The 24,975-nt window shown below is 58.0% G+C and overlaps 1 protein-coding gene across 3 annotated transcripts in view; it reads left to right on the top strand.

The window, feature by feature from the left end:
- The first annotated feature begins 423 nt into the window (after positions 1–423).
- ADGRG1 (adhesion G protein-coupled receptor G1) overlaps positions 424–24,975 on the top strand; it is a 39,464-nt gene continuing 14,912 nt past the window's right edge. Inside the window, exon 1 of one of the 3 annotated variants that reach the window (XM_036897672.2) lies at positions 424–538. In XM_036897672.2, coding sequence (XP_036753567.2) covers positions 464–538 — 75 coding nt within the window. In that variant the 5' untranslated portion in view covers positions 424–463. Of the gene's footprint in view, positions 539–8,124; positions 8,334–18,170; positions 18,390–24,975 lie in introns of those variants that run through there. The other 2 variants (XM_036897673.2, XM_036897675.2) reach the window with 2 other exon arrangements.

Here is a 24,975-nt window from a genome sequence, read left to right on the forward strand (position 1 = left end):
CATCCCCCTGCTCTCCACCCTCCCCTCCTGTCTCCAGCTAACTATAGGCTGTTGGATTGTTTTTATTGCAGGCAGGTGAGTCTGGCCGCCTTCAGGTGGGGCCTGAGCTCAGGGAGGAGGCAGGAGGGAACTTGCAGAGTTGGTAATTACATAGAGCAGGGGAGAGCCAGCAATCCCCAAAAGCCCTGGGGGGGGCGGGTCCCTGAGACTCAGAGACATTCAGCGACTTTCCCAGGCTGCCCAGGGGCCATGGGTGGGCCAGCAGCTCATGCATCCCTGGGTAAAGGACTGAGGCAAGCGATGGGGGGCATTCAGCACCCAAGGGGCCAGGCCCTGGAGAGAAACCCAGGAATGAGAAAGGGATGCGGCAGCCTTGGCAGTGGGGCAGCCGGAAGTGGGATGAGACAGGCAGGCGGAGCCTCACCTGGGACCGCCTGCCCAGACAAGCTCAGACTGGGTGTCCATGAGCCCTGGAGGCGGTGGAAGGGGAGGAGGCAGCATGGGCACAGTCCAGCCAGGGGCCTGCCCAGGCCTGGAGGTAAGACGCTGCTGTTTAGGGTAGGGGACAGGGTGGGCAAGTCAGCGGGTGTGGCTCCCAGCCTGGCCCATTTGACCTTGCAGTCCCTCGGGTCTGGTTCAATGCCCAGAGGACATGTGTCAGGGTTCTGGGCTGCTTTGGAAGCCCTGACCGTCCTGGGGTTACCCCTTGCTGCTCTGTGTATGGGCTGGGCGTGCTCATGGGATGGTCGTCTTGGCACAGGGAGGCTGGCACGGGGTGTGGGGTGCTCCCAGTGCCCAGAGGAGGAGACTGTAGAAGGTTGAGGGCCACGGTGAGGCTGCGAAACATGGCACTTGGCTGGGGAGACCGGAGGCATGCACCCATTGCCTCTGCTGCCTGGTGCGTCCCCCAGTGCCCAGAGCCTCTTTCCTCCCGGGCTCCATGGGAAACCGGTTTGGGAGCAGGTTGGCCCGGGCTTGTTTGACTTTGACAAGGAGGAAGGCAGCCTCCCCTGGTGATCCTGGTGGAGGGCCTAGGGCCCAGGTCTGGGGGCGCGTCTGCCCCTCAGGCCAGCGCAGAGGTCATGTCTCCCCAGACCCCTCAGCCAGTAGCACAGCCCTTCCCGCCCTGGCTGCAGGAGGTGATAACACACTGCTCCCGCTCTGGGCCAGGCCTCCAAGATGAGACTCCTACAGGGCAGCCGAACACACACCAGGAAGGTAGAGCCAGCATGGAGGAAGAGGCCCGGCCCTGCCCGGTGCCTCCTGGGCCAGGCCCTCCTTCCTGGGCTGTACCTTTCTGTACCACGAGGGGGGCAGGCAGGGGCAGAGGTCTGAAAACAGAGACTGGAGCCCCAGTCCCCCAGGACCCCCCCCACCCCACGCAAACCCAGTTTCCAGACCCCACATGTCAGCCAGCCAGGGGTGGGTGGCTGGTGCCTGGAGGGTGCCTGGCACCCAGCCAGCTCTGCCTCCACCAACTCGGCTCCCTGGGGCCTGTGGGCAGTAAAATGGGCCCCCCACATTCCCTCTGTTACTTAGACCACCGCTGCTAATGAGGGGCTGTCATCATCGCTTCACTACAACTCCAGAGCCAGCTGCGCCCTGGCACACGGGGGAGACCCTGGCGGCTCCCAGGCTCCCAGGCTGTGTGGAGAGGGTGGGTGTCTGGGCTGGGAGGCTGGGTGCTCTGTGGGCTTCCCACAAAGTATGTCCAACGCCAGCTCTTTATTTTACCAAAACTGAGGTGGCAGCCTCAGCTTCCAGGTGAGGAATGTGGGGCACCCTCATTATGACTCCCCAGGTGGGTCTCCCGCAGCTGATACCTTAGCACAGCTCTGTGCTGGGCCCCATGGGTGTGGGTGTAGGAGCAGGGGTGGGGTCATGGGGAGGTCAAAGTGGAGCTCCTGAGCCCTGGGGACCCTATGGCAGTCAGGTGAGAAGATGGTACATTGTCACCCTTAAGACGAAGCACATCCTGCCATCTTTGCACACTGCTGTGCTGCCTTGGTGATAATCACTAAATCTCTCTGGGCTTTATTTGCCTCCCTTGGCATGAGAGCCACAATGCCTGACCAGAGGCACTTGGCCTAAGTCTTGGGCGTGTGAGCAGCTGACAGCCAAATGTCACAGACCAGGACCCAGGGAACCTGTGGAGTCCCATGCTGTGCTGTTTGAAGGACATTGGGGCACTGCTGGGAAGAGTCTTGGGGGGAGGTGAGGGGCAGTTTGGAGCCTCCCCGTCACTGGGTCTGCCCTGGGCCTAAGCAGGGTCCCCCTGGGAAGAGCAGTCCTGCCACCTGCCACACTCCCAGGAGGGGCTGTGCTCCAGAAGCTGAGTAGGAGGGCACCACCCAACCCACCTGGCCCCAGTTCCCTGGGCCACAAAGGGCTGCCTGACCTTGACAGATGAATAGGGCCTCACCTGAGGAACTTGAGCCTTTGGATGCCCGGCAGGGCACCTGCTGCCCATGGCAAGAGTGGCCCCGGCTGGCGGGCATGGGAGTGGGCTTGGGGTAGGGCTGGTGGCCCATCTTCGGTGGGCCCATCCTCGCCCTGGGCTCAGGGGCTCTGGAAAGTCAGGAGGCAGGCACGGAGCCGGAGGGACCTTCCCGGCCTGTTCTGGCTGGACCCAAACCCCTCTGCCAAGTGCACTTTGGGGGCTGGGCTGAGGGCAGACATTCCGTCATGCCTGGAAGAGGGGGTGGCTGGCCTGTCCACCCTGTAGCTGAGGCAGCTGGGCACTCAGGCATGCCCACCTCCTGGGGAGGTCAGCAGGGGTGGGCCCTGGAGGCCCAGCCAGCCTGAACTGTGCAAGGACCTGCATTCTGCAGTGGCCTCTTCCAGCAAGAGGAACAGGGTGACCATGGAGGGGGGATGTCTGTTTGCCTGCGTGTCTGGGCCGGGCCCAAGGCCACTTCTTGTTGGCATGTGGTCAAGATGCCACTGGAACAGGCAGAGGGCATGGGGGCAGTTTCAGGCCTTGAAGTCAGATCGTGGCTTGAATCCTCTATCTTGTGTGACCTTGAGGTGGCCCCCCTCCCTCTCTGAGCCTCAGTCTCCTGTTCCAACAAGGGAAGCCAGGCCACCTTGGCAGGGTTGTGGGAGAAAATGGAAGTCACTTGCCCAGCACACAATCAGTGCTCAGCAGGGGCTCATGGGCTCTGAGCTGAAACCTCCGGTGGGGAGGAATGGAGAGGTCAGTGCTGGAAGCAGGTGTGGACACGGGAACCTGGCAGGCGGGAGGCACCTTTTCCTTGACCATAAAGGCCAGGGCTTTTGAAACCTGATACAGCTAAGCATGGGCGGGACACCCACCTGGACCCCGCCCCTGAGGGAGCCAAAAGGGTTGGGTCTGTCCTTGGAGTTCCAAATAAGGGCAGGAAAATCAGAACGCCGAAGAACCCAGCCTCGGACCTGGGCAGTCTCTGCCCTCCTCCTGGTTTGGCCTTGCGATTCATCACTGAAGCTGGCACCCACCTCGTGTACCCCCAAGCCCGGACTTGAATCTTACTAGACTTGCCCCATTTTAATGGCTGACAGTGCCCCTTGCTCTCTCCACGTCTTGGATATGTCAGGCTCCCTGCTCCTTGTCCAGCTGGGGGATGAGCAGTGGGAGGAGGGGGCGTGCAAGCCTAGGGCGCAGGCACACAGCTCCCTTTGTGAGAGTGGCTGAGTCACATGGGCAGCGGGCCTGGGGGCGGGGTGAGACAGGAGGCAGCGTTATCACGGGGCTGTGAGTGCCCCGTGCCTGTGGCCAGGAGGTTTTCCCACGGGAATGAACAAGAAGGTGGCTGGGAGGATGGCCACAAAGCATGTGGTCTGGGTCCAGAACCCCGGTTCAAGTCCTGGCTCTGTTGCTAACATGCTGTGAGTCTTTGGGAAGGTTCTCTTTCTCAGCCTCCGTTTCCATCTCTTTTAAATGGGAACAATTGTCACTATTCTGTAGAGGAGATCTTGGGCACCTCCTGTGCATTAGGTATGGTGCTCAATGATTTGCAAGGCCACTCAGCTTGCAAGGGAGAAGTCTGGGCTTGAATTGCTTTGTTCAGTTAAAAACTCACCTCCAAGCAGGCAGTGGTTGCCTGTGACCTTTCTGCAGGTGGGCACAGCTCTTCACAGTATACAAGGCTGGCTCACACTATGCTGGATGGAGGGTTAGAGGTGGAGAAAGGTTTGGCCTCCAAGAACAAGTCTGGTAATGTCCACCCCTTTCCCAAGTTCTGCCCCAGTGATCTGCTTGGCCTTCACAGGGGTACTGCGGATCTCTTGTCCTCTTATCCCTGTCCTGGGTGCAAACATGCTCACAGATCTCCCACCTGCCTAGCAGCCCCATTTATGTCTCATGGGCAGGTTTCTCTGAACAGCACATCATGGGTGCTCACTCATGCCTGGTTGTGAGCTTGACTTATGTGCCCTCGTTTATTGTTACTGGTGGTGCTGGTATTGCCCCCTTTTGAGGAGGCGGTTAGCTATAGAGATGCTGCCCGAATCACTCAGCTGGCAGAGCCAGGAGTAGAAGCCAGGCAGCCTGAGCGCAGAGTCTGGCCCCCAACCTCTCAGCTGCAGCATCGCCCACCTCCTGCACCTTAAAATGAAGATCTCTGTGTACGTTCAGCTTTCTGTACTCCCCTCTTCCCTCTGGCCTCTGTCACCAGCTGGTAAGCTTGTGGCACTCCCTGGGTTTGGAGGACCGTAGCCCTGCACCCTGAGACCTAGCATGTGTTTCCAGCCACCTGTTGGAAGGCCTCCCACATGTCACAGGGGCACCCCCATTCCATTGTGCCCGAGGGTAGCCTTTGCTCTGCTTCCCGCATCTGCACTCCATCCTGCACTCCCCGCCCCACCGTACATCAGGGCCGTCTGACTCCCTTCTCCCCTCCCGGGCTTATGGAGGGTGGGGGATTCTAGCCCTTCTCCAGTTTCTTGGAACAAAGTCTCTTGGACCAACCCTCTCTCTGCCTCCATCTTTTCCAGTGTCCTGCTGCACCCTGGCCTCCCACCACCCCTCCACCCATCCCACCCCGCCATTGCTGGTACGAGCCCCTAGAGTCTAGACCAGGGTTTCTCCTGCTTTAACAGATGCTGGAACCATGTGGACATCTTATTCACACATTTATTCTGATGCAGCTGGTCTGGGGCACAGTTGCGATGCTGGATTCCTAACAAGTTCTCAGCCCATGCTGTGGGCCACGGTTTGAGCCCTGACCATGCACTTCCCTACCAAACACCTTCCCTGGCTTCTCAGTGCTTTTGATGAGACCCCATTAAAGTCAAAATTATGTTTTTCATTATCTTCCAGAATCTGCCCCTATGCCCCTAATTATCCCATTTCTTTCCAAGAATGGCTCCCATGTCCCATGCCCCTACGTCTGTTGATGCTGTTCATTCTACCTGGAATGCTCTTTCTGCTGGTCTCTGTTGAAACCCCTCCTTCAAGACCCAGCCAGGGCTCTGGGACCAACACATTTGGTTAAACCCTAGCTTTGTCCCTAAAGGGCACGGGCAAGGCCCTCACCCCCTCTGTGCCTTGGGCATTCTTCTGTGAAGCTGGGAGAGCAAATGTTGTGAGAACCAAAGGAGAGGATGAGTGTGAGGAACTCCTAAGAGATGACTGGCATCTTGCAGGTGCTTGGTTAGGGCCCACACATGGGGGGGGGACCCCAGCCACAGGCCGGCTGTGTGGCCTTGGCTGAGCTACCTGTGTCACTAGCAGCACGGTGGGCCAGCCCACGGCATCAGGAAGGTGGAATCAGAATGATCCACACATCTCACACAGGGATTCCTATGGGCACAGCTGCCATGATCAGTCCTGTTATTAGTACTAATAATAAGTAGCATTATGATTAATAATTAATTTATTTGGTTTTGCACTTTTGACTCCCAGAGCCTTCTGAGAGCTCTGTGGTGCTGAGAACTGACTCCCTGGTGCCCCCACCTGATGTGAACCAGACTTGGAGCTGGGGCTCGCTCCCCACCCTGGCCTAGAGCCTTGCACAGTACGCGGTACAGAGTAGGTCTCTGAGAAGCCCAGTGGTGAGAGGGTTAGTGGAGCTTGGCAAGCCACCTTCTCCCTGGCTGGGCCACCCGGTAGGCCTTGCCTGTGTGGCCAGAGTGGCTGCTGGCTTCAGGCACCCCCATCCCTTGCTCAGCCGTGCAGCTCAGTGGCCCCTGTCACCTGCAGAGAAAGTGGCGCCTGCTGGCCAGCTCCCTCTGTGGTGTGTGTGTGGAGGACTGCTGCCCTGCTGCCCTGCTGCCCTGGACCCTGGGGAACAGCTGAGGCTGCCCAGCTACCAGCTCCAGGCCCTGAAAGACAGACCTTGGAAAACTGCCGGTTAGAGGCAGTGACTTGCCTAGGCACTCAGCATGTCAGGGGCTCCCCATTCTTCCCTGGATAACTCACTTCCGCTCACTGGTTTCCTGGACCCCAGTGGGGGCTGGCCCTTCCTGCCCTGGCAATGAGGGAGTGCCCACTGTAGTCCTGGGAGGGAACAGCAGGCTGGACGTGGGCCATGTGTCCACAGTGCGGCACGGGCTTAGAGAACATAGTACTGCTGTCTGGCAGCTCTGGCCTGGACGCCTCCTGCACCCCACCAGGTAGCTTCATTGCCTTTCCTCCTCATGAAGCTTAGTTTCACAGGTAGGTGATGGGTACACTTCAGCCACAGCGATCTTTGGTCGCCTAGGCTGTCTGAAAAGTTTGCATTTGTGCTGCATTAGGTGACTTCCAGGCCTGCTCTCAGAACACAGACGCCTGCGAGAGAGAAGGGGCGCACAGTGTCCTGAGCACCCACCGTGTCCAGGTCCACTCTCGAGGTCTGGGGAAGCTTGATTCATGAGCAGTGAGGAGAGACGGTGTGGGGCCAGACTGCCTGGACTTCTGTCCTGACTCTGCCACTTTCCAGCTGTGTGATCCTGGGGAAGTTCATTCCCTTCTCTGGGCCTCATTTCTCCACCTTGTGCTTTCCCTTCATCACCACTCACACAAATATTTATTAAGGGCTTATCAAGTGCCTGGCACTGGTCTGAGCAACACGTTTTCCTCCTCGCCACTGTCCTGTGGTGCTACAGCGTTAGGGAAGAGCCTGGAATGTAGTAAATGGCTAGTAAATGTGACATCACGATTATTATTATTGTTATTACTGTTGCTGTCATTACCTACTCTCATTATGTTGTGAAATCCTTACCGCACCTATGACTTGGGAATCATTTGGCCACGGTGGAGGGATGAAGGAAGACAGGGAGTCTGCCTTCTGCAGAGTGGGCTGTGAGCTCTCTGAAGCTCCCTGCCTCCCAGGGAGGCCACGAACCTTAGCAGTGGGAGGGAGCTCCTAACAGGCCAGTGGCCTGAAAGGGCATGGGGGCATCAGCCAACTTCCAGATTTCTCTCTGTGAGTTTTTAGAGCCATGAGAAGTGGTTCTTTACCTGGGCCTCAGTTTCCCTTTGGGCCCAGCAGATAGACTAAAAGAGGCCATTGCCTGAAACACCTGAGGTTTCAGAACCCAGAACTTGACACTTGGAATCTTGAAGCTGTGTGTGCTTGGGAGCCCTGAGATGGGTTCCCTTGCTGTGAGGACTGAGGCTCAGGGAAGACTTAAGGTCAGGTGGCCAGTTGTGCACGGCCTGACTGGCAGTGTGCCAGGACTATTGACACCCCTCCTCCCTCAGGCGTGCCTTCCGCTCTGCCGGTCGGCACTAGCTCCTGGCTGCTGCCAAAGAGGCTGGACTCTCCTTCAGGAAGGGGCAGTTGTCGCCTGGGCCAAGAAGTGAGGGGGGGCCAGCATCTGAGGGTCCTGTTGTCATGGCAACCCTGGCCTGTCTGTGGGGCACTTTGGGGAGAACAGCCCAATGCAAGCAACAGATGGAGGGCAGAGAAGCGGTTGTCCCCAGTGGTGTGGGCCCGTGAAGCCTGGCACCTGTCTGCCTGGATAGGGGGTGAGGCTGAGGTGCCCCCTTACCCTGTGCTGAGTCATGGGCATCCCCCAGGATCACCGCCTCAGCTCTCTCAGCCCTGCCCCCTCCCAGCCTCCCTCTGAGAAGCCCGTGACTCACTGTGGCCCCGTCATCCCCAGCCGAGCTAGGGAGGAGGGAGGAGCCCAGCTGGGGCAGGAGGGGGCGTCCCCCTACCAAACGCACCCTGGCGCCTCCCCTGGCCTCCGCTCCGGCTCGGCTCCGCACTGGCTGCCCGCCTTGCCCGCTGCGGGAGAGGGGCTGGAGCCACCCACGCGCTCCAGCTCAGTAGCGGGACCAAGGCTGGCACATTAAGCCTCGGAGGTGGATCTTGAAAGGCGTTCTAGCAGCCTGGCCCGACGTAGGACCCTCTACCTGGCGCTAGGTACCAGATCACGGGTGTGACAGCAGGAGGCAGAGGGATGGGACTGTGGGTGGTGGAGGGTAGGGGTGGTAGTGGCGTAGGGAATTGGGAGTTGCTGGTATGGGGCGGGGTGGCTAGCTCAGAGGAGCACTGCCCTACTGCGTCTCTAGGGTTGGGGCTGGATGGGCAGGGGGATGTCTGAGAAGAGGTTGGGGTCCAAGAAAATGGAACTTCTCAGAGCCACTGGTCTGATCCAGTGGGGAGACACAGACATAGTCATCTGTCAGCTGGGGAAACCGAGGCTCAGATGGTAGTCACTGGGGCCAGCAAGCTGGGCTCTGTTCTCTGGGCTGTGAGATCTCTGTCTGCTCCTGCTTCCGCTGCAAGGAGGGGAGAACCGAGGCTCTGGGAAGGTGGGTGGCTTTCCCCAGGTCACATCAGTTTGGAGATGGGAGCCAGGGTCCAGCCTCGGGACTGCAGGCTGCTGCAGGGTGCTGGGCACGGAGCTCTTGAGGGCAGCCTTGCCTACAGCTGCTTGGGGCTGGGGCTGGGACCCCAAGCCAGCCAGGGGCAGTCTGGCCATTCATCACACAGGCCGCCTTCTGGACAAGGTGGTCCTGGCCATGGAGTTTGAACGTGGAGGTCTGGGGCAAGGGAATGCCCTTGGGGCCAGGGGCAGACAGATGGGGAAGCAAGGGCCGAGGGCTGGAGAGCCCATTGCCCGCTAACCACAAGACCCCAGGCTTCCATCTGCTTGCCACAGATAGGGCCTCCCACCAGGTGCTATCAATGCCCTCCCTGCTCCCCAGGGGGACTGCTGGTTCCTGTCCTCCCCTCCTCTCCCACCAACCCCCCTCCTGTGGTGCTGAGTTGGGGTCTCCCATGGCATCATGGGAGGGACTGGTGCTCTTTTTGCTGAGGAAGGTTGGGGGCAGGAGTAAAGCAGGGTCCCTCTTGCCCTTCTCTCTTGCCCACTGCCACCCTGCCTGAACTCCTCTGGCCTGGGGTATGTGGGGTGGGTAGGACCAGCCCTTGTAGCTCCAGGGAGCCAAGGAAGTTTTTCATGTAAACATTTATTGAGTGCCTACTGTGTGCCTGGTATTGTCCTAGGCTTGGAGGGTATTGCAGTGAACGAGACAGATAAGGTTCTCTAGACCTTGTGGGAACGCAGACCCGGAGCCAAGGCCCCTGCCCCTCACTGTGGGAACCCAGAGGGCAGAAGGGACTCCCTGGGGTTGGAGACTGAGTGGGAAGAAGTGTCTCCGCTGGGGAGAGCGACCAGCTGCTGAGCTGGCTCCCCAGAGCTCAGGCCAGGGCTTCCATGGGGTCGTCCCTGCCGATGTCCAGGGGTGAGATGAGCTCCTGGGGCTAGACCCAAACCCCGCCCTGCTGCAAGGATGCCAGGGACCTGAGACCAGCTTGGCCATGGCAGCACCACGGTTGCCTCTCTCTGGGCCTCAGCTGTTCCAGCTGCTAAATGGCTGCGTGTGGGTGACAGTAGTTGCCCTGCCTCCTGCAGGGTCCCGGGGCTTGACTGGTAGGTCCGGCTGTGAAGGACCCCACTCCAGGCGAGGTCGTGAGGGAGAGGCCGTTCTGGTGTTGCCGGCTTCAGTTCCCTGGGTCACTGAGCAGGGGCTGGGCAGACTGGCTGGGACACCCCCATCTTGTCAGGGACACAAACAAACAGGACAGTTAAGATCTGAGGCTGAGGAGTGAGATAAACTTGCTGGTTGAGGGAGAGAGAACCTTCTGACCTAGGAGGCCCCTGGCAGCTCTGCAGAGGGCAATTAGGCTGGGCTTAGAGGCTGATGGGTAGGGGGGCATGTTCTGGGCCTACGACACTGCATGGGAAAAGGCTTGGGAATGGTGAGAGCTGGGGAAATGGGGCAGGTGATGGCACCAGAGACCTGACATGGGTCATTTTATGGGGCCTGGAGTGCCAGGGCAGCAGGTCCTCATCTGCTCTGCGGGGAAGGGAAGGTGGAAGGACTTGGGGCCCACTGTAGCCAGCAGCCAGGTCAGGGAAGTGGCCAGGTGGAGGCTGGGTGCCCAAGCTGTGATCCCAGAAGGTTTGAAAGGGCAGGGCTGTGACGTGGGGCTGGTGTGACTGGCTCAGGCCCAGGAAGTGGGTCTCAAGGCTCATTCTTGGAGGGCGGCTTCATAGCTGTAGGGACAGAGTGGGAGGTGGCCGCGCAGGTAAGGAGGTAGCAGGTGAAAGAGGTGGCAGAGCTGTGGCAGGGTCTGTGTGTTCTGAGGATGGCCTTGTGAGCAGGGCCCAGCATGACCAAAATGGGAGGGGGCAGGAGGCACGGCCATGGAGAGGCGACGTGGACCATGGTCCTGCTGGGCCCCGGGCACTTCATCCTCAGCAAGAGCTGAGTGTGGGCAGTGAGGAGGGGCTGCGCCCCTTTCTGGGATGCAGGGACAGGGGGCATCTATATGGCAGGGGTGCAGAGTAGGGGACAGAGCTCTGAGGGAGGACGCGAGGAGGCAGAGGGATGTCAGGGGTACAGGTGGGGGAGGGACAAGTGTGGCAACACAGCGTGAAACCCCAGTGCCATGTTCCCCCCAAACCAGGGCCTGAGCAGGTCCTGGCACCCCCAACCCTGTCCTCGGGGTGGCCCTGTGGACCCCGCCTTCTGACACAGCAGATGGGGCATCATGTGAGCAAATCCGGCAGCTGGGGGACCAGGACCCCAGGGACCAGGCAGATGGCAAGTGGGGGTGGGGCAGGGTGGGCACAAAGGGGCCTCTCAAACAGAGTGGGGGTTGGGGCCCTGGACGGGCCTCAACCTCCCCAGGCTGAGACCTTGCCCTCTGCCTTCCGGTTCTCACGCCCCATCAGGAGGTCCTTGAGGCACCTCCTTAGGCCCCTCAAGGCCCAAACTCTCTCTGGGTCCCCCGTGGCTCAGCCTGGGCCAGGACAGTCCTGATCCTCCCAGCCCTTCGACTCTAGCCACCCACCTTTCTTCCTGTGAGGCTGGTGCTCCTGAAGTGCCCGCTCTCAGGATGGGGACACTGAGGCCCAGGGGGCTTACCCATGAGGAACCCCTCATCTTTGAGGCTTCAGCCTGTCCACCTGCTCTTGCCCACTGTACTCTCCAGCCCCTCTTGGTGGAGAGGGGCTCCCTGGCCAGGCCAGACTCTATGCTGGAGTCAGAGGGCATGTGCCCTTGTCTTGAACCCCCTCTTTGCCGCGACAAGCCCGTGCTCCTCTCGGGCGATGGGACCCACAGAGCTAGCAAGGCTGCTGGCCTGGGGAGAATCCTGGCTTTGTTCCACTCTGGTGGTGTGAACTTGGGCGTCTGCATCAGTTTCCTCATCTGGTCAAAGTGGATAACAACAGTATCTATCAGGGTCTGTGGTGAACATTAGGGAGTGACTGTGGTAAGGTGTTCAGAACAGTGTCTGGTCCATATAAATGTTAGCCTTTACCATGATCTCCCCATTGGGCAGATGGTGCAGTGAGGCCCAGAGATAACTTGCAATAACTTGGGGTGACCTCCTCCTGCCTCCCCTTGGGAGAGCTGGGGCCACATGGGCTGGCAGGACCTACCCTTCCCTCTCCTGCCCCACGCGCTCTGGTGGAGAGGCCAGTGGGGTAGACTTCAGGACCTGGGCTGGTACTGGCTCAGGCTCAGGCAGTTTGTGGTGTGCTTGGCAGTTCCAGCCAGACAGAGATAAAAGCTGAGACTGAGAGGAGCTGGCAGAGCTTCCAGGCACCAGTGGACAGGTCCGTGCATTAGAGGGAGATGGCCTGGGGGTGGGGCCTCCCTGCCCAGGAGCCAGCTCAGCTCTGGCGCTTCTGCAGCTAACGGCTCCAGGTTGGCCCTCCAGGCTCACGCCACTTAAACGAACTCCAAACAAGCAACCGTGAGACACTAGAACCACTTTGGCCACCCCTCTACCCCATGTGCAAGCCTCTGCTTTCGGCCCCCCAGAAGCCCTGTCCTTGTCTCTCAAGGCTGCTTGGGGGAAGAGGGCGTCAGGAGCTTGTATCCTGCTGCCCAAGGTTGCAACCTTCCTAGACCTCTCAGTGTCCTCACCAATACGTGGAGCTGACGGTTCCCCCCACTGGCAGGGTTACTGCTGGAATCGGGGGCAGCACATGGCTGCAAAGTGTGTACTTAGCCTAATGCACTGCTTCGAGAGGTCTCCCGAAACCTTAGCTAAGGGCTTGTCTTCAGGTCACGTGGTAATAGAGTTGGAACTAGGTTTAATTTCTGAATAGTGACTTCTGCAAGTGGCTTAATTTCTCTCAGCCTCATTACTTAAGTCGTAAACTGGGGGTAAAGATATAAATTTCTAATATCTGAATGAGACCTTGTGAGGATGAACTGAGACAGCTGCATGCTGTCGGGCCCCTGGACTGCAGACCCCCTCCCCTGCTGTCTGGGACCTTTGCCCCTCCATCACCCTGGAAGGGGCGGTCTCAGGTGGATGGCCCTGGGGCTACCTGGTTCTGTCCCAGCTCCACCAGCTGTGTGAGCCTGGACATGTGTATTAGCTGCTCTGTGCCTTGCTTTCCTCATCTTTCAAATGATGGTGGTAATGGCATCTTGAGAGAGTTAAGTGAGCACTAAATCTTGAGTGCTGAGTATAGTGTTTGGCACAGCTTAAGTGATGCTGTCACTGCCACCGTTCTGGGCCACCACCAAGCAGCTCTTAGGGAGCAGCTCCCGAAGCAGTAGACTTGTCCTCCCATGACGTCACCGGGAAAGGCCCCAGGTGCGGAGGACCTGTCCCCTCGGACACTCCCATCCCACAGCGTCCTGATCTGCTGGCATGAGGAGCTGCCCAAGCCTGATGCTCCCGCCCCCTCCTCCCTGAGACCCAAGGCCTAACTGGCTCGGCCACTGTCCTGGGCCTATAGGGGAGGCCTGAATGAAGTTGGGCTGGCGTCCTGGGGCAGCACTCTGTGGTCACTGCTCTGCTGGGCCAAGTTCCCGTGGCCCCTGGGAGCCAGCCGGTTGGCTGGCTAAATCTGGCCCTCAAGGAGTGGCTCTGTGGTTAGCACCCTGGGTTTCTGACCCTGGAGCAGGGGGACAATTGCCCAGACCCACCTGCCTTGATAGTAACAAATGCAAAGGGTGAGCCCCAGGACTGACTGGGGTGGCTGAGCCATGCTTGGCCTGGTGCCCTTTGCCTGCTGCTCCTCTGGGTTTGTCACCGTCTGTGTGTGTGTGAAACTCCTGGGGTGAGTCTAACCCAGCCCCCACCTCTAGTGCCTATAGCTTCACTGCCTACAAAGATGCTCATTCAGTCTTGGGTGCTGCTGGCCCTCAAACATTTGAATCTTCATCCACATTTCACAGATGAGGAAACAGGCCCCAAGTTCTCTAGCCTGTCAGTGGTAGCATGAGCCTGAATCCAGGTCTCCTGCCCTTGGGCCTGGACTATTTGCCATGGCACCACAGAGGGCTGTACCTGTTTGAGACAGTGAGTTCCCCATCCTGGCAGGTGTTTAAATCTGGCAGGGAGTTGCAGAGGGAACTTCAGCATCACCTGGGGTTCTTTGCAGCTCCTTCCAACCCTGAGCTTTTCTGGCCCTGGAGGGGAGAGGTACCCAAGTCCCACGGTCTCCCCAGGTGCTAAGTCCCCAAGCAGGGCCCTGGTCACCCTAGCAGCATCAGACGGTGTGTGTGGGCAGGGGGCACTTCCCTCTGGAAACCCTCTCCCAGCCTGGCCTCTCACCATGCCCAAATGTGCCCCATCAGTGCCATCCAGTGGCCTCTTCAGGAGCCTCCTACCAGCCTCCTAACAGCTCAGTGAGCTGGAGGGAGGGCAGGGAGGGTGAGAGCCCTCAGGATGGGCACTAGGGGGAGGCCGGAGGGGTTGATGGAGGCCTTGGGAAGCAGGGAACACCCACCTCCCAGGTCATCACGGAGCTGGCGCTGCCCTTGTTCTCCTGCACCCACTAGGCCTGTGCCTGGGTAGGGGTGTTCTTGTTCTCTCGGCACCTCCCCTCCCACACACCTGCATGTGACATCACCTTGCCAGAGCCAGGGGCAGCAGGCAGGGCCGGAAAGGATCCTCATGCAGTTTCTTCAAAGCTGTACTTATCCCACACGGTGGCCACGCCTGCCACACCCTGTCAGGCTCTGCTGCCTATGCACATACCCCGGACCGGATGGGCTGGGAGCTGAGCAGGCCCAGGTCCTGGTCCCTGGACTGAGGTGGGGGGCTGTGTCTGGGTGCAGCAACCATTGCCAGCTGTGGTGGGAGGACACCCAGTGCTTCACCATGAGACCTTACAGCAGATGCAGCACGCCCAGGAGTCCCAACTCTGCTCCTGACCTGGGTTTGGGGAACCAGAGCTGGAAGCTGCAGTAACTGCCCTTGAGGGAGGGTGGAGTGTTCACAGCCCCCAAGTGTGTAGGGATGAGGAGGACTGGCTCCTGTTCCTGGGCTCTGAGGCCTTCGGCATGGGGGTGATAACTTTGCCTCATGTCAGGAGAAACCCAAGTTCTGTTGATCATGAATTCAGATGTGATCTAATCCAGCAACTTTGAAAATAAGTCCATGGCCCCAATGGTTTAAGAAAGGCTTGGGCTGCTAGGCTTCCACACTGCAGGACTTCTCAGAGTCTTTACTAGCAGCTGTGTACTGGAGAACTTAGGCTGGCATTTCAGCTCCTGTCCCTGCTTTCAGTCTATGCACAGACTTGAGAGTCCCTCTCGGGCCAAGCACCTGGCAGAGGTGTGTATGCCCCTGACCTACTCGGATCTGGAGAGAGGGGTTGGCTCAGTGCTGAAACACCCTGCCCAAGTTACACTTTGGGGTCAGATGTACAGCATCAGGGATTGGTTCCTATTGGGAAGAGGCTTGGAGCCTGTTGATCTGAGTTAGAGTGCCAGCTCTGTCTTATTCATCATTAACTAGCAGTCATTGAGCATCTACTGTAAACCACACACTGTGCTACATACTGGAGATACAAGTGGGGGGGTAAGACAGCTAAGAACAGAGCAAACATTGAAAAATAGCCAACAAACAAATTGCTGGGGTATTTCAGACAGTGTTAAGTGCTATTAAGTTAATAAGATAAAGCAACATGGAAGAGAGTGGTGGATGGGGAGGGTAATTTTGGTTGGGTAATCACAGAAGGCTTCTCAGGGGAGGAGACATTTGAAATAAAGTGTGAGAAGAAACCAGTCAGGGAAAGGGGCCAGGCAAGAATGTACATTGTTTAGGGACAGCATGTGCAAAGGCCCTGAGATGTGTTTGAGGACAGAAAGAAGGCTCGTGTTTTGGAGTTGGTGAAAGCAAGGAACGGGTGGGGTAGCAAAAGGGGGAGGGGGGAGGAGAAGGCTCGCAAGCTTGTTATTTTGGCAGTCATGCTGCTCCCTGGGCCTCAGTTACCCGAGTTACAGATGAGCTTCCTCATTTTTGTCCCTACCTCCACTCTGGTCAGCAGCATCGTGAGTGTCAAGCAAGGGTTGTCTTTGGCAGAGACTTGGCTCTGGGCAGGAAGGAGCTAGGAACTATTGTAGGTGTTCTTATTATTACTAGTGCTTAGCGACTATGGTGGGACCCCGGATGCTGTGCCTCTGTTGCTCTGTGAGTTGTTGCAATTAGTGAACACCTAGTGTGTGTGAAAGGCTGGGGTGCCCCATCTGTGCTCTCCCCCCCAGCTCCCCTGAACTGCAGCCCCCTGCCAGCTCCTTTTAAGTGCAGGGTCTTTTGATCCAACAGTGACTGCCTTTTCTGGCCCAGCAGGCCCTGGAATTCTTTCCGGGCAAGGGTTCCACTGAGAACAGCAACTCCTTTCTTTCCTTTCTTTTCCTCTTCCTTTGGGGGCCAAAAATAGTGTCTGAATGGGACACAGCTCTGGGCCAGCAGCGAGACAATAGCTGCTTCCTGACTGAAGCCGTCTCCTGGCTCCCTCGGTGGGAGTAGGAGGTGTGGGGGTGCACAGGCCCCAGAGCCCCACTGCCCGCCCCATGGGCCCTGCCAGGAACCATCCCAAAGCCCCTCCATCCCCTTGGAATCACTGAGGGGTTCGCCACCTCTGGGAAAGTGCTCATAGCTGTTTGGCTGAGACCCCGGTCCCTCAGCCTCCTGAGCGGCTCTACCCAGCTGCTGCCTGGAGCTGAGGACTCGGTCAGGGCGCCCATCCCTGGTTCTCCTCTGTGCTCTGGCTGGCTGGCACGTGGACGTTACCCCATATTTTTGATGGCCTTTTCTCTTTGACTCAAGGCTATGAAGGACTTTTGAGAGGTCAAAGGGATATGCTCTCTTGGAAGGAGATAAGCTTCCTGTCACTGGAAGTGATTAAATAGAGTTCGGATATGTACTGAATGCAGGACAGGATTAGTCAAGCCTCAGGTGGATAATTGGTCTTGATGCCTTCATGTCTCAGAGGAGATCTTGGTTTGAATTCCATACCCCTGCCTTACCAGCTGGTGGTCTGGACCAAGTCATGTCACCTCCCTGAGCATCTGTATCCCCATCTGTAATGTGGGTTCAACAGGACTAACCTCACAGAATGTTGGAAATGGATCTCCCAAATTCCCAGTGTATTGCCTGGCACATAATAGGGGTTTTAGAAGCTTTGCCTCTGTTCTCCTCTCTCCCCGGACTGGTACTTACTCTGAAGCATGGAAAGTAGGCTCTGACCCATGCTTGGCTCCCAAGGGAACTCTGGGAGAAAGCTAAGGGGAACCCCCTAGCCCCAGGGCTAACTCAGAAGAAAGATTCCTAGTGGGCTGTAGCAATCTCAGAAGGCTTCTTGGAAGAGGTGGCCCTTCTAAAACATTTCCAGGGAAGTATGGTGCACATTCTGCACTTGCAGCAGCCAATGGTGGGGGTCAGAGGGGTGTCCAGCTTGGGCTGGGGCCAAGGCCACAGGCTGGCAGCCTCCAGGAGCAAATGTGTCTGACAATAGATATCTTTGGTCCCAAGAGGTAGCCTCCACTGGGTTCTAAAAGATTTAATTTTAAAGTCAATGTTGATCAACTTAGGCAGGTGTCTCCCAGTGCTCCCCATAACCTGCTGTCCTAAATCCAGCCCTTCTGCAAGCTCCCTGCCTGGCCTGGCCAGGACCCCAGTTGGGAGACTTAGGCACAAGACAAGTTTGGGGGCCTGTGCTGTGCTGGGTCAGAGCCGGGCAGTGACGTAGTTCCCACAGCTGCCAACGGTTGCCAGGGAAACAGTTGCCAGGGGCGGCTGTCACCTGCGCCCCTTCTCTCTGGCTGGTGGCTGGCGCTTGCAGCCCATCTTCCCTGCCCGCTTTGTTTGAAGCTCTGGTGAGGGGGGCAGGGACGGGGGTGGCTCAGCTTCAGAGTCCCCCTCTGGCTTCTTGAGCTCGGGGAAACTGACCCACCAGCGGGCTGCAGCCTGCAGACGAGGCGAGCCCTTGGCTCACTCATCCGTGCTCTCTGTGTACTTACGTCCATTTGGTGCCACGAAGAAGTCCAGGTATGACCAGTCCCCTCCCCCTGTCCTTCTCATTCCTGGTCTTCTCCCTTCCCTTGTCTCTCCTCCAGTCCTCTGCCTCCACCTTCCCTGGTCCCTTTGTCCCCTTCCCCTTCCTCTTCCCCCTTTCTTTCTCCTCCCCCTCCTCCTTTCCCCGCCATCTCTTTAGCCCTCTCCCCCTTTATCCCCCTACCCTCCCCCTGCTTCTCCCCACACTGACAGCATAGCTGGTGGGTGGGGTGGCTTGGGGCTGGGGTGGCACTAGGCACCCTGGGAGTCATAGACCCCACTCTAAAAGGAATTGATCAATCAAACAGCAGCTTCAAGAACAACAAGGAAGTGGTTGGGGCTGAGGACCTCACACTCCACACCTCTCTCCTCAGTCACACTCCAGCTAAAAAAATGATTTTTAGTGTCTGGCTGCACCCCCATGGTCAAAGAAGCCTCCAAGGGGTGCTGGGAGCTGTGTCCAGGGCCAGGGCTGCACGCACTGTGCTGGGAAGAGTCATGGGAGTGGAGCTGAGATGGGGGTCATCTGGTGGTTCTGAGAGCCCCTGGGACCAGGGTCCTTGGGGTAAAGGGGTTCAGCTAACCCCAAGGAAACCCATTTTTTGAAGCATCTTTCACCGTTAATTTTCAAGAGAAGCCCTTTATAACAGCCAGGTAAGATCAAGGGGAAATAGGCCACGAAATCAAGAGTGTGAGTTCTGGAGCCGGGCCCTGGGGTCGCGTCTTGTTCATCTCCATCCCTGGATAGCTGTGTGACCTCCCTCAGGTAACCTGAACTTCCAGGACCTCAATTTCCTTATTTGTTAAATGGGCATAAAGGCACTAGTCTCATAGGGTAAATGTGTTCCTTTGTGTAAAGGGCTTAGAATCAAGTCTTGCATTTCCAAAGAGCTTAACTAACATTGGCTGTGTGACTGGTGCTAGTGAGCCCCTGCTGTGGGTGTGCAGATGGTGGTGGGGGGAGCGTGAGGCGGCGCCTTGCCGTGCTGTGTGCACAATGCACTGGGATGGCATCCTGGGCTGTACCCCCACTGCCCTTCCCGGAGGAGCTGGCGCCTCGACCTTGCCCAGGTCCTAGGCCTCCTGGGGGAAGATACCTGGCTGTGTGCCCTGCCTGTCCCTCGGCCAGGAATCTGGGACCTGGAGGAGAAAAGAGAGTGCTGGTGGCTGACCTTGGGAACGCTCAAGGTATACTCCAAAGATGGGCCCTCTGCCAGGTCCGAGGCAGCCAAACAAGCCCCCAGAAAACAAGCAGGGAGGTAACTGGGCTGACCTTGTAGGCCTGGCCTTGGGCAGTGGGGCAGCATGGGTGGGAAAGGGGAACTTGAGCCAGACAGTCGCGGTCCACCTGTGGGTTGAGAGGGAAGAGAGTCTGGCCAGGAGGAGGAGCCGGCCCAGCGCCCCCTTTACCCTTTGCTGCCACCTGAGAGGTTGGCTCTGCCCTTCTCTGTAAGTACCCCAAGGCCCTGGGCCACAGAGAAGGCACTGGGGACAAGGTCGTAGTCATCCACTCAATGGAGGAGACAACTGATGTGCAGAGAGGGGACAGGCCAGCCGGAGGTCCCAGGGCAGTTAGCTGCCGAGCTAGTTCTGGACCCTGTGCGTCTACCTCCTGCCGCCCTGCTCTGGGAGTCTGCATTCCCTGGGCAGGTGCTGACTGGTGTGTGCCCCGGGGGTCCTGGAGTCCTGCCTCAGCTGCTCCGTGAGGGGTGGGCTGCGGGGAAATGTGGCGGGGGCTGCAGACTGCCCCGAGCCTGGAGCTGAGTGGGGCTGGCACCAGTCCCTGGACTGCTCGTGAGAGACCGGGTGCCTGAGCCCAACCCCAGTCTGGGCTGGTCTGAGACCCTTTCTAACTCCTCCCTTCTCCTCCCTTAGATTGGAGATCCCTATACTCCCCTCTAAAATTCTAAGATGCTTTGATTCTCAGCTCTGAAAAGCACTTACATCCTCACATCTTTCTCTTTTTCTATTCCTTTTTTCACTCCTTCCCTTCTTCTCAATCCCATCATTCGAAGCGTTTCAGCTGCTTGAGGCGAAGTTGAGGGCCCAGCTGGCTGTGGCAGACTTTGATGGAATGGCCAACCTGGGGAGGGGCTGGCAGTGCCCCTTTCCCCAAGAGCGGGGGCTTCTGGCCAAAGGGAGGTGGAATGTGGTCGAATATACCCCAGCTTCCCTGGAGAGCTCTCGCCTGGAAGTGTCAAGGATGCTGATGAGTTGCTCTGGGGAACATCACAGTCCAAATGGCTCCTGCAGCCCATCTCATGCTAGCTAATGGCCTCTGGGACTGCTCAGAGGGGAGGGGAGGGGATTGGAGGCTCAGAGGGGGATGCTGACAGGCTTCTTATCTGCATGGTGTCAAGATTTCTGAGATCTTGGTTTTCATGTTGACGACAGTGTTTGTGCAAAAAAGGATGCCCCATCACATTGGGCTGGAAAACCAAGCCCAACCAAGCTCTGTGCATTTCTATCTGCAGGACTCATCAGAGCCTTTGATATGCTACTACCCAAGACCAAGTAGGGCCTGTAGTATGTCTCTAACTTGGGAACTAGTGCTTCCAAAAAGTGTTCTGGCAAGTTACCTCATGGCAAAGACAGGCAGACAGTCCCAGAGAAGAGAGGAGACTCCAAAGACCACAATAACTAAAAGCATGGGCCTTGAGGTCGGGTAGATTGGAGTTTGTGTCCTGGCTTGGCTACCTACTTGCTGTGTGATCTTGGGCATCACTTAACTTCCTTGGACTTCAGTTTCCTTACATTTAAAGTGGAGATAATAGTCACAGGCGCTTCACAGAGTTGCGGTGAGGACCGAATGAGAGATATTTTGTGTCAAGTGCTCTGCGTGGTGCCAGCACAAATTGAGCACTTGCTAAACGGAGCTGTCACCCTTGCTCGCCTCTTCTTGGATTCCAGGGTCCTTTCCACTGTGCCAGATAGATCCACCCACCATGTGGTGTCCTGCCAGGCACCGTGGGGCTGGCATGTGGAGGTGGGAGTACAGTTGAGGTAGGGCTGCGGAGGCCCAAGGCCCAGAGCCCCGGGACCATCACAGATATGCCACAAGGCTGGCATCCCAGGGAGGAGGCCCCGCGTGTGGAAAGGCATGGAGGTGGGAATGTGCAAGCCCAGGCCCGTCTCTGGTTGGGTAACTATGTTGGCCTCTCTGAGGTCTCTGAAGCAAGTGCTCTGGTTCCAGATAAGCAGGCTTCAGGGCAGCTCCGGATAGCTGGCTCTTGGGAAGGACTCAGAGTCCTTTCACAGGGACAGACCATTTCCTTCCAGATTGGCAGGGGGTACCCAGACTCTCCCCTTCCTCAGCCTCCCCACTGAGCTGGGGCCCACCTGGGCATGCAGAGGGAGGTGTGCCCCAAGGAGCTGGCTGAACCTGAAGCTGCAGGGAGGTAGGGCCACCCTGGTAGGGGTGGTGCTCCAGCAGATTCACCCTCGGCAGTGAGCGGGCAAGGCCTTGGCATCCGCCAGCCTCTGGGGCCAGGCAGCTAGCTTAATTTTTATTCTCCTTTATTGCAGAAGAATTCCTGAAACCTGAGGTCACTGTGCTTCCCCCAGTGATCCCAGACCGTGCTTCCTGGGGAGGTCTGTGTGGTTGTCTAGCTGGGGCCTCAGTCACCCGACTCCAGGAGCGGGAACAGAGGGAGAGAGCGGCTTAACATTTGCCAGCTGTGCTCCCAGGAGCCATGGCACTGCTGAGGGCCTGGGGAACTGGGCTGGGAGTGGGGTGTGGCCCTAGGTCCCACCCGGGTCTGACGGGGCCATCTACTTTGATCTGTTGGGTACATGGTGTTTCCAAGTAAGATTGGCCTTTATAAAATAGTTTGGAAACCCCTGGTGGAGGGTCCCTTCAGCCCCACCCACCAACGGAGGAAACACCTGCAGAGCCTTGTGCTCTGTTCTGTTCTAACGTGCCTTCCCCAGGGGGCCTCTGAGGCCTCCTGCGGGGCTAACTGCCCCCACTCCCAGCCTGCCTCAGCTTTCTCCTCACTCCCCTGTGTACCTGCACACCAGGGCAAACCCAGGCATGCATGCATGCACACCCACACTCATGTGCATGTCACACTTTTACCCCTCTCCTTGTCCCTCTCTTGGGCCAAGTCCTCTGCCCAGGGCTCAAGGCAGGTGGTCAACACTCGATGCTGCCCCTGCACCGGAGAGCAGCTGCGGATGGGGCCTGGAGCAGGACAATGAGCTGGGTCCTCTCCCTTCTGTCCCTCCTGTAGGGGCAAGGCCAGGCTCAGACCCAAGACCCACTTGGAGGCTTCCTCACTCCTTGGCTTCCTTCCAATTCCCCAGGCCCTCTTTCTCCCAGCTGTCCTTTGGGAGCCCCTTTCCAGGTTCCTGGCACCCTACATGAACCAAAGAGCATGGTACGTCCTCGCTACCAGGTCAAGAATGGGCACCACTGAGAGACAGGCTGCCCTGGCCCCAGCCCAGGCCCTGCTGTTCACCAGCTGAGTGATCTGGGGCCGGGCTCCACCTCTCCGACTCGCTCTGTAAAACACTCTGGTGTTGTCCCAGGCTTGCAACCAGTGGTTCCCAAGCCTGCAGAGTATCAGTGGGAAGCTTGTGAAAGCCAGACTCTTGGCCCCACCCCAGACCGTGGCATCTGACCCTCAGTGTGGGGCCTGTGACTCCATATTTTAGCGAACTCTCTGGGGTGGTTCTGACCCATGGGCAAGTTTGGGCACCTATGACATGAACTCCTCATGGCAATGGGGGGCATGTCGGGTTGAGGGTGGGCCATGGTACCCCACCAAGAAGTCTATTCTGATGGGATTTGGTGGTTAGGTAAGGCTTCTCAGGCAGGGCGTGTCTTAGCTAAATCTCAAAAGATCACAGGGATAGAATAGGCATTCCAGGCAAAGGGGGAGTGTGGAGGTGGGGTGGGTAAATTTGTGGTCCCCAATGCGTGTAAAAGGAAAGAGAAGCAAAGCAGAGGGGGACCAGCCACGGGCCATCTTCCTGGCTAGCCTGCCCTGCCCAGGAAGGGTTAACCCCAAAGCTGGCCAGGCCCTGTCCACTCAACTTCCACCTCTGTTCTCCGAGGAAATGGGTTTTCCAGGAGCCTGCACTGGGTCAGCGGTGACTCGTGGGTCTACACGGATGGCAGAGGAAGTGACTCAGGCCCTGGGGGAGAAAGTGAGCCTCGGTGCTCTGCCCCTTGCCTGCTCCCCCACCATGGGTGGGCAGGGCTGGGTCTGGGCAGGAGCCAGAGCCCCTTCTCCTAGGCCCAGGTAGTCTGCGGCTGGGGGGCTGGGGCATTGGCTTAGATTAGCCCTGGCCCCGTGGGCTCTGCCTGGATCTTTGCCCCCCACGCCCCCCCACAATGGTGGGTCCCATTGTGTGAAGCTGGGCCGGACTGTTCTGTTCTCTGGGTGTGTTTACGGAAGGCCTGAAGGCAAGGACGGCTCCACCAGCAGGGGAGCTGCTGTGTGGGGCTCTGGTGGTGGGGACTCAGCCCCCAAACCCTCTCTCAGGCTGGAATCATCGCTGCCTGTGGTCCTGGCTCCCCCTCCCCCTCCCCTTTGCCTCCCTTTTTCTTTGGGGTCTCCCCAAACCAGGGAACCATGCATCTCTAGGACCTTTGCTTCCAGTTCTGCCAGGAATTCTCTCGGGTGGGACCCAGGACTATGTGACCTTGGAACAGACAGCCCTTCCCTAGCCTCAGTTTCCTATCTGTAAAATGGCAAAGCAGTAGGATCAGCAATGAAGGATGGCTCCGAGGATTTGACATGGTAATGTAGACAGTGCCCCTGCTGTTATTTTAGTGCTGTTGCTAGGATACTCTGCTCAGTGACTCTCCAGCTCTGGCCCAGCGTTGTGTGAGGTTAGATGAGGGTCTTGCCTGTGGGCTGGTGTTTGGATCTAAGAATATCCACTGGATGAGGCCCATCCAGCTCTGTGGCTCCAGGGAGCAGGGACAAGGTTCTGTCCAGGTAGTCCGTGTGGAGGTTCATGTGTGGGCCCCTGACTCTCGGTTCTGGGGTTCAGCCTTCAGCCTGCAGGCCCCCTTCCTCCTGGCTGAGCCAGGTGATGGGCACTTGGGGTGGTGACCGCGGGGCATTCTGCCACCCTGCTAGAGGTCCCGGGGGTGTGTGGCCTCCATCATGGGCTGCATGGGGCGGCGTGTCGTCCAAGGAGAAGGCGGTGGGGGGCTCTCCCCCCGCCGTAGGCAGCCAATGGAGGGAGGAGGGTGCGGTGAGATGGGCGGCGGGCACGGTTCCCTGTCGTGTGGAGTCGGGGTGGGAAGTGCCGAGTGGACAAGCAAGACAGTGCCCCCCCTGCCCCTTCTGTGCTGGACGCTTCTTGTCGCCAGTGCAGCTCTCCTGTCCCTCAGGGGGGTTCTCCCAACAGCGTCGGGTGTGGGCTGGGAGGAGGGAAGCTTTCCCGTTGGGGAAGGGGGGTTCCAGCCTTCCCGGAAAGGAGGTTTCATGCTCTAAGAATTTCCCATCAGGGTGCTCTGGAGGCTGAGCTGGCCACTGAGGCCACGAGGGGGCGTATGGAGGGTGGGAGGGGAGGGGAGAGAGTTAGGGGCCTGTGACAGGCCCGGGGGGTTGAGTTAGGGGCAGGCATGAGCTGGTCAGAAAGTGCACAGAGGTACTTAGCTAACACATGTGGCCTTTACCACACGCATGGCCCTGTTCTAAGTTCTTTACAGGTATCAATTAATTTAATTATCATAATGACTCTTGAGGTAGGCTCGGTGTTTTATTGTATTTATAGATGAAGAAAATGAGGCCCAGAGAGGGTGGGTAACTAGCCCAAGGCCACACAGCTTGTGAGTTGGGTAGCTGGGGTTTGAACCCCGGCAGTCTGGCTCCAGAGTCTACTCCACTGACTAAGTGTGGGTTAAAGGAACCAGGCTTCCCCTCCACGTCAGATCCCAAGAATGTCAGTGGACACAGAGTTGTCTACCTTGGCGTGGCTGTTCAAGCAGCCAGGAAGTATCAGGGTCATATAGTCAGCTCTTGCCTGTGTTTGAATCCCTTGTATGGTTCTTGACAAGGGGCAGCCTTGCTTGTGCCCCTCTGATGGCAGGAAGCTCACTCCTGTCTCTGCCTCCTGTGCTCGCAAAGGTCAGACTGGGTAGGTTGATGCAAAGTGGATGATTCTGCCGTTTCCTGGGGCCTTGTCTACCCACAGTGAGTAGCTCACTTTGATGGTCAGTGAGCCAGAGAGGTGCATGGACTTCTGACCAGCTCCATCCTTGCTGGCTGTGTGATGTCAG

This window comes from Manis pentadactyla, chromosome 15 (assembly GCF_030020395.1).
Source record: "Manis pentadactyla isolate mManPen7 chromosome 15, mManPen7.hap1, whole genome shotgun sequence".
NCBI lineage: Eukaryota > Metazoa > Chordata > Mammalia > Pholidota > Manidae > Manis > Manis pentadactyla.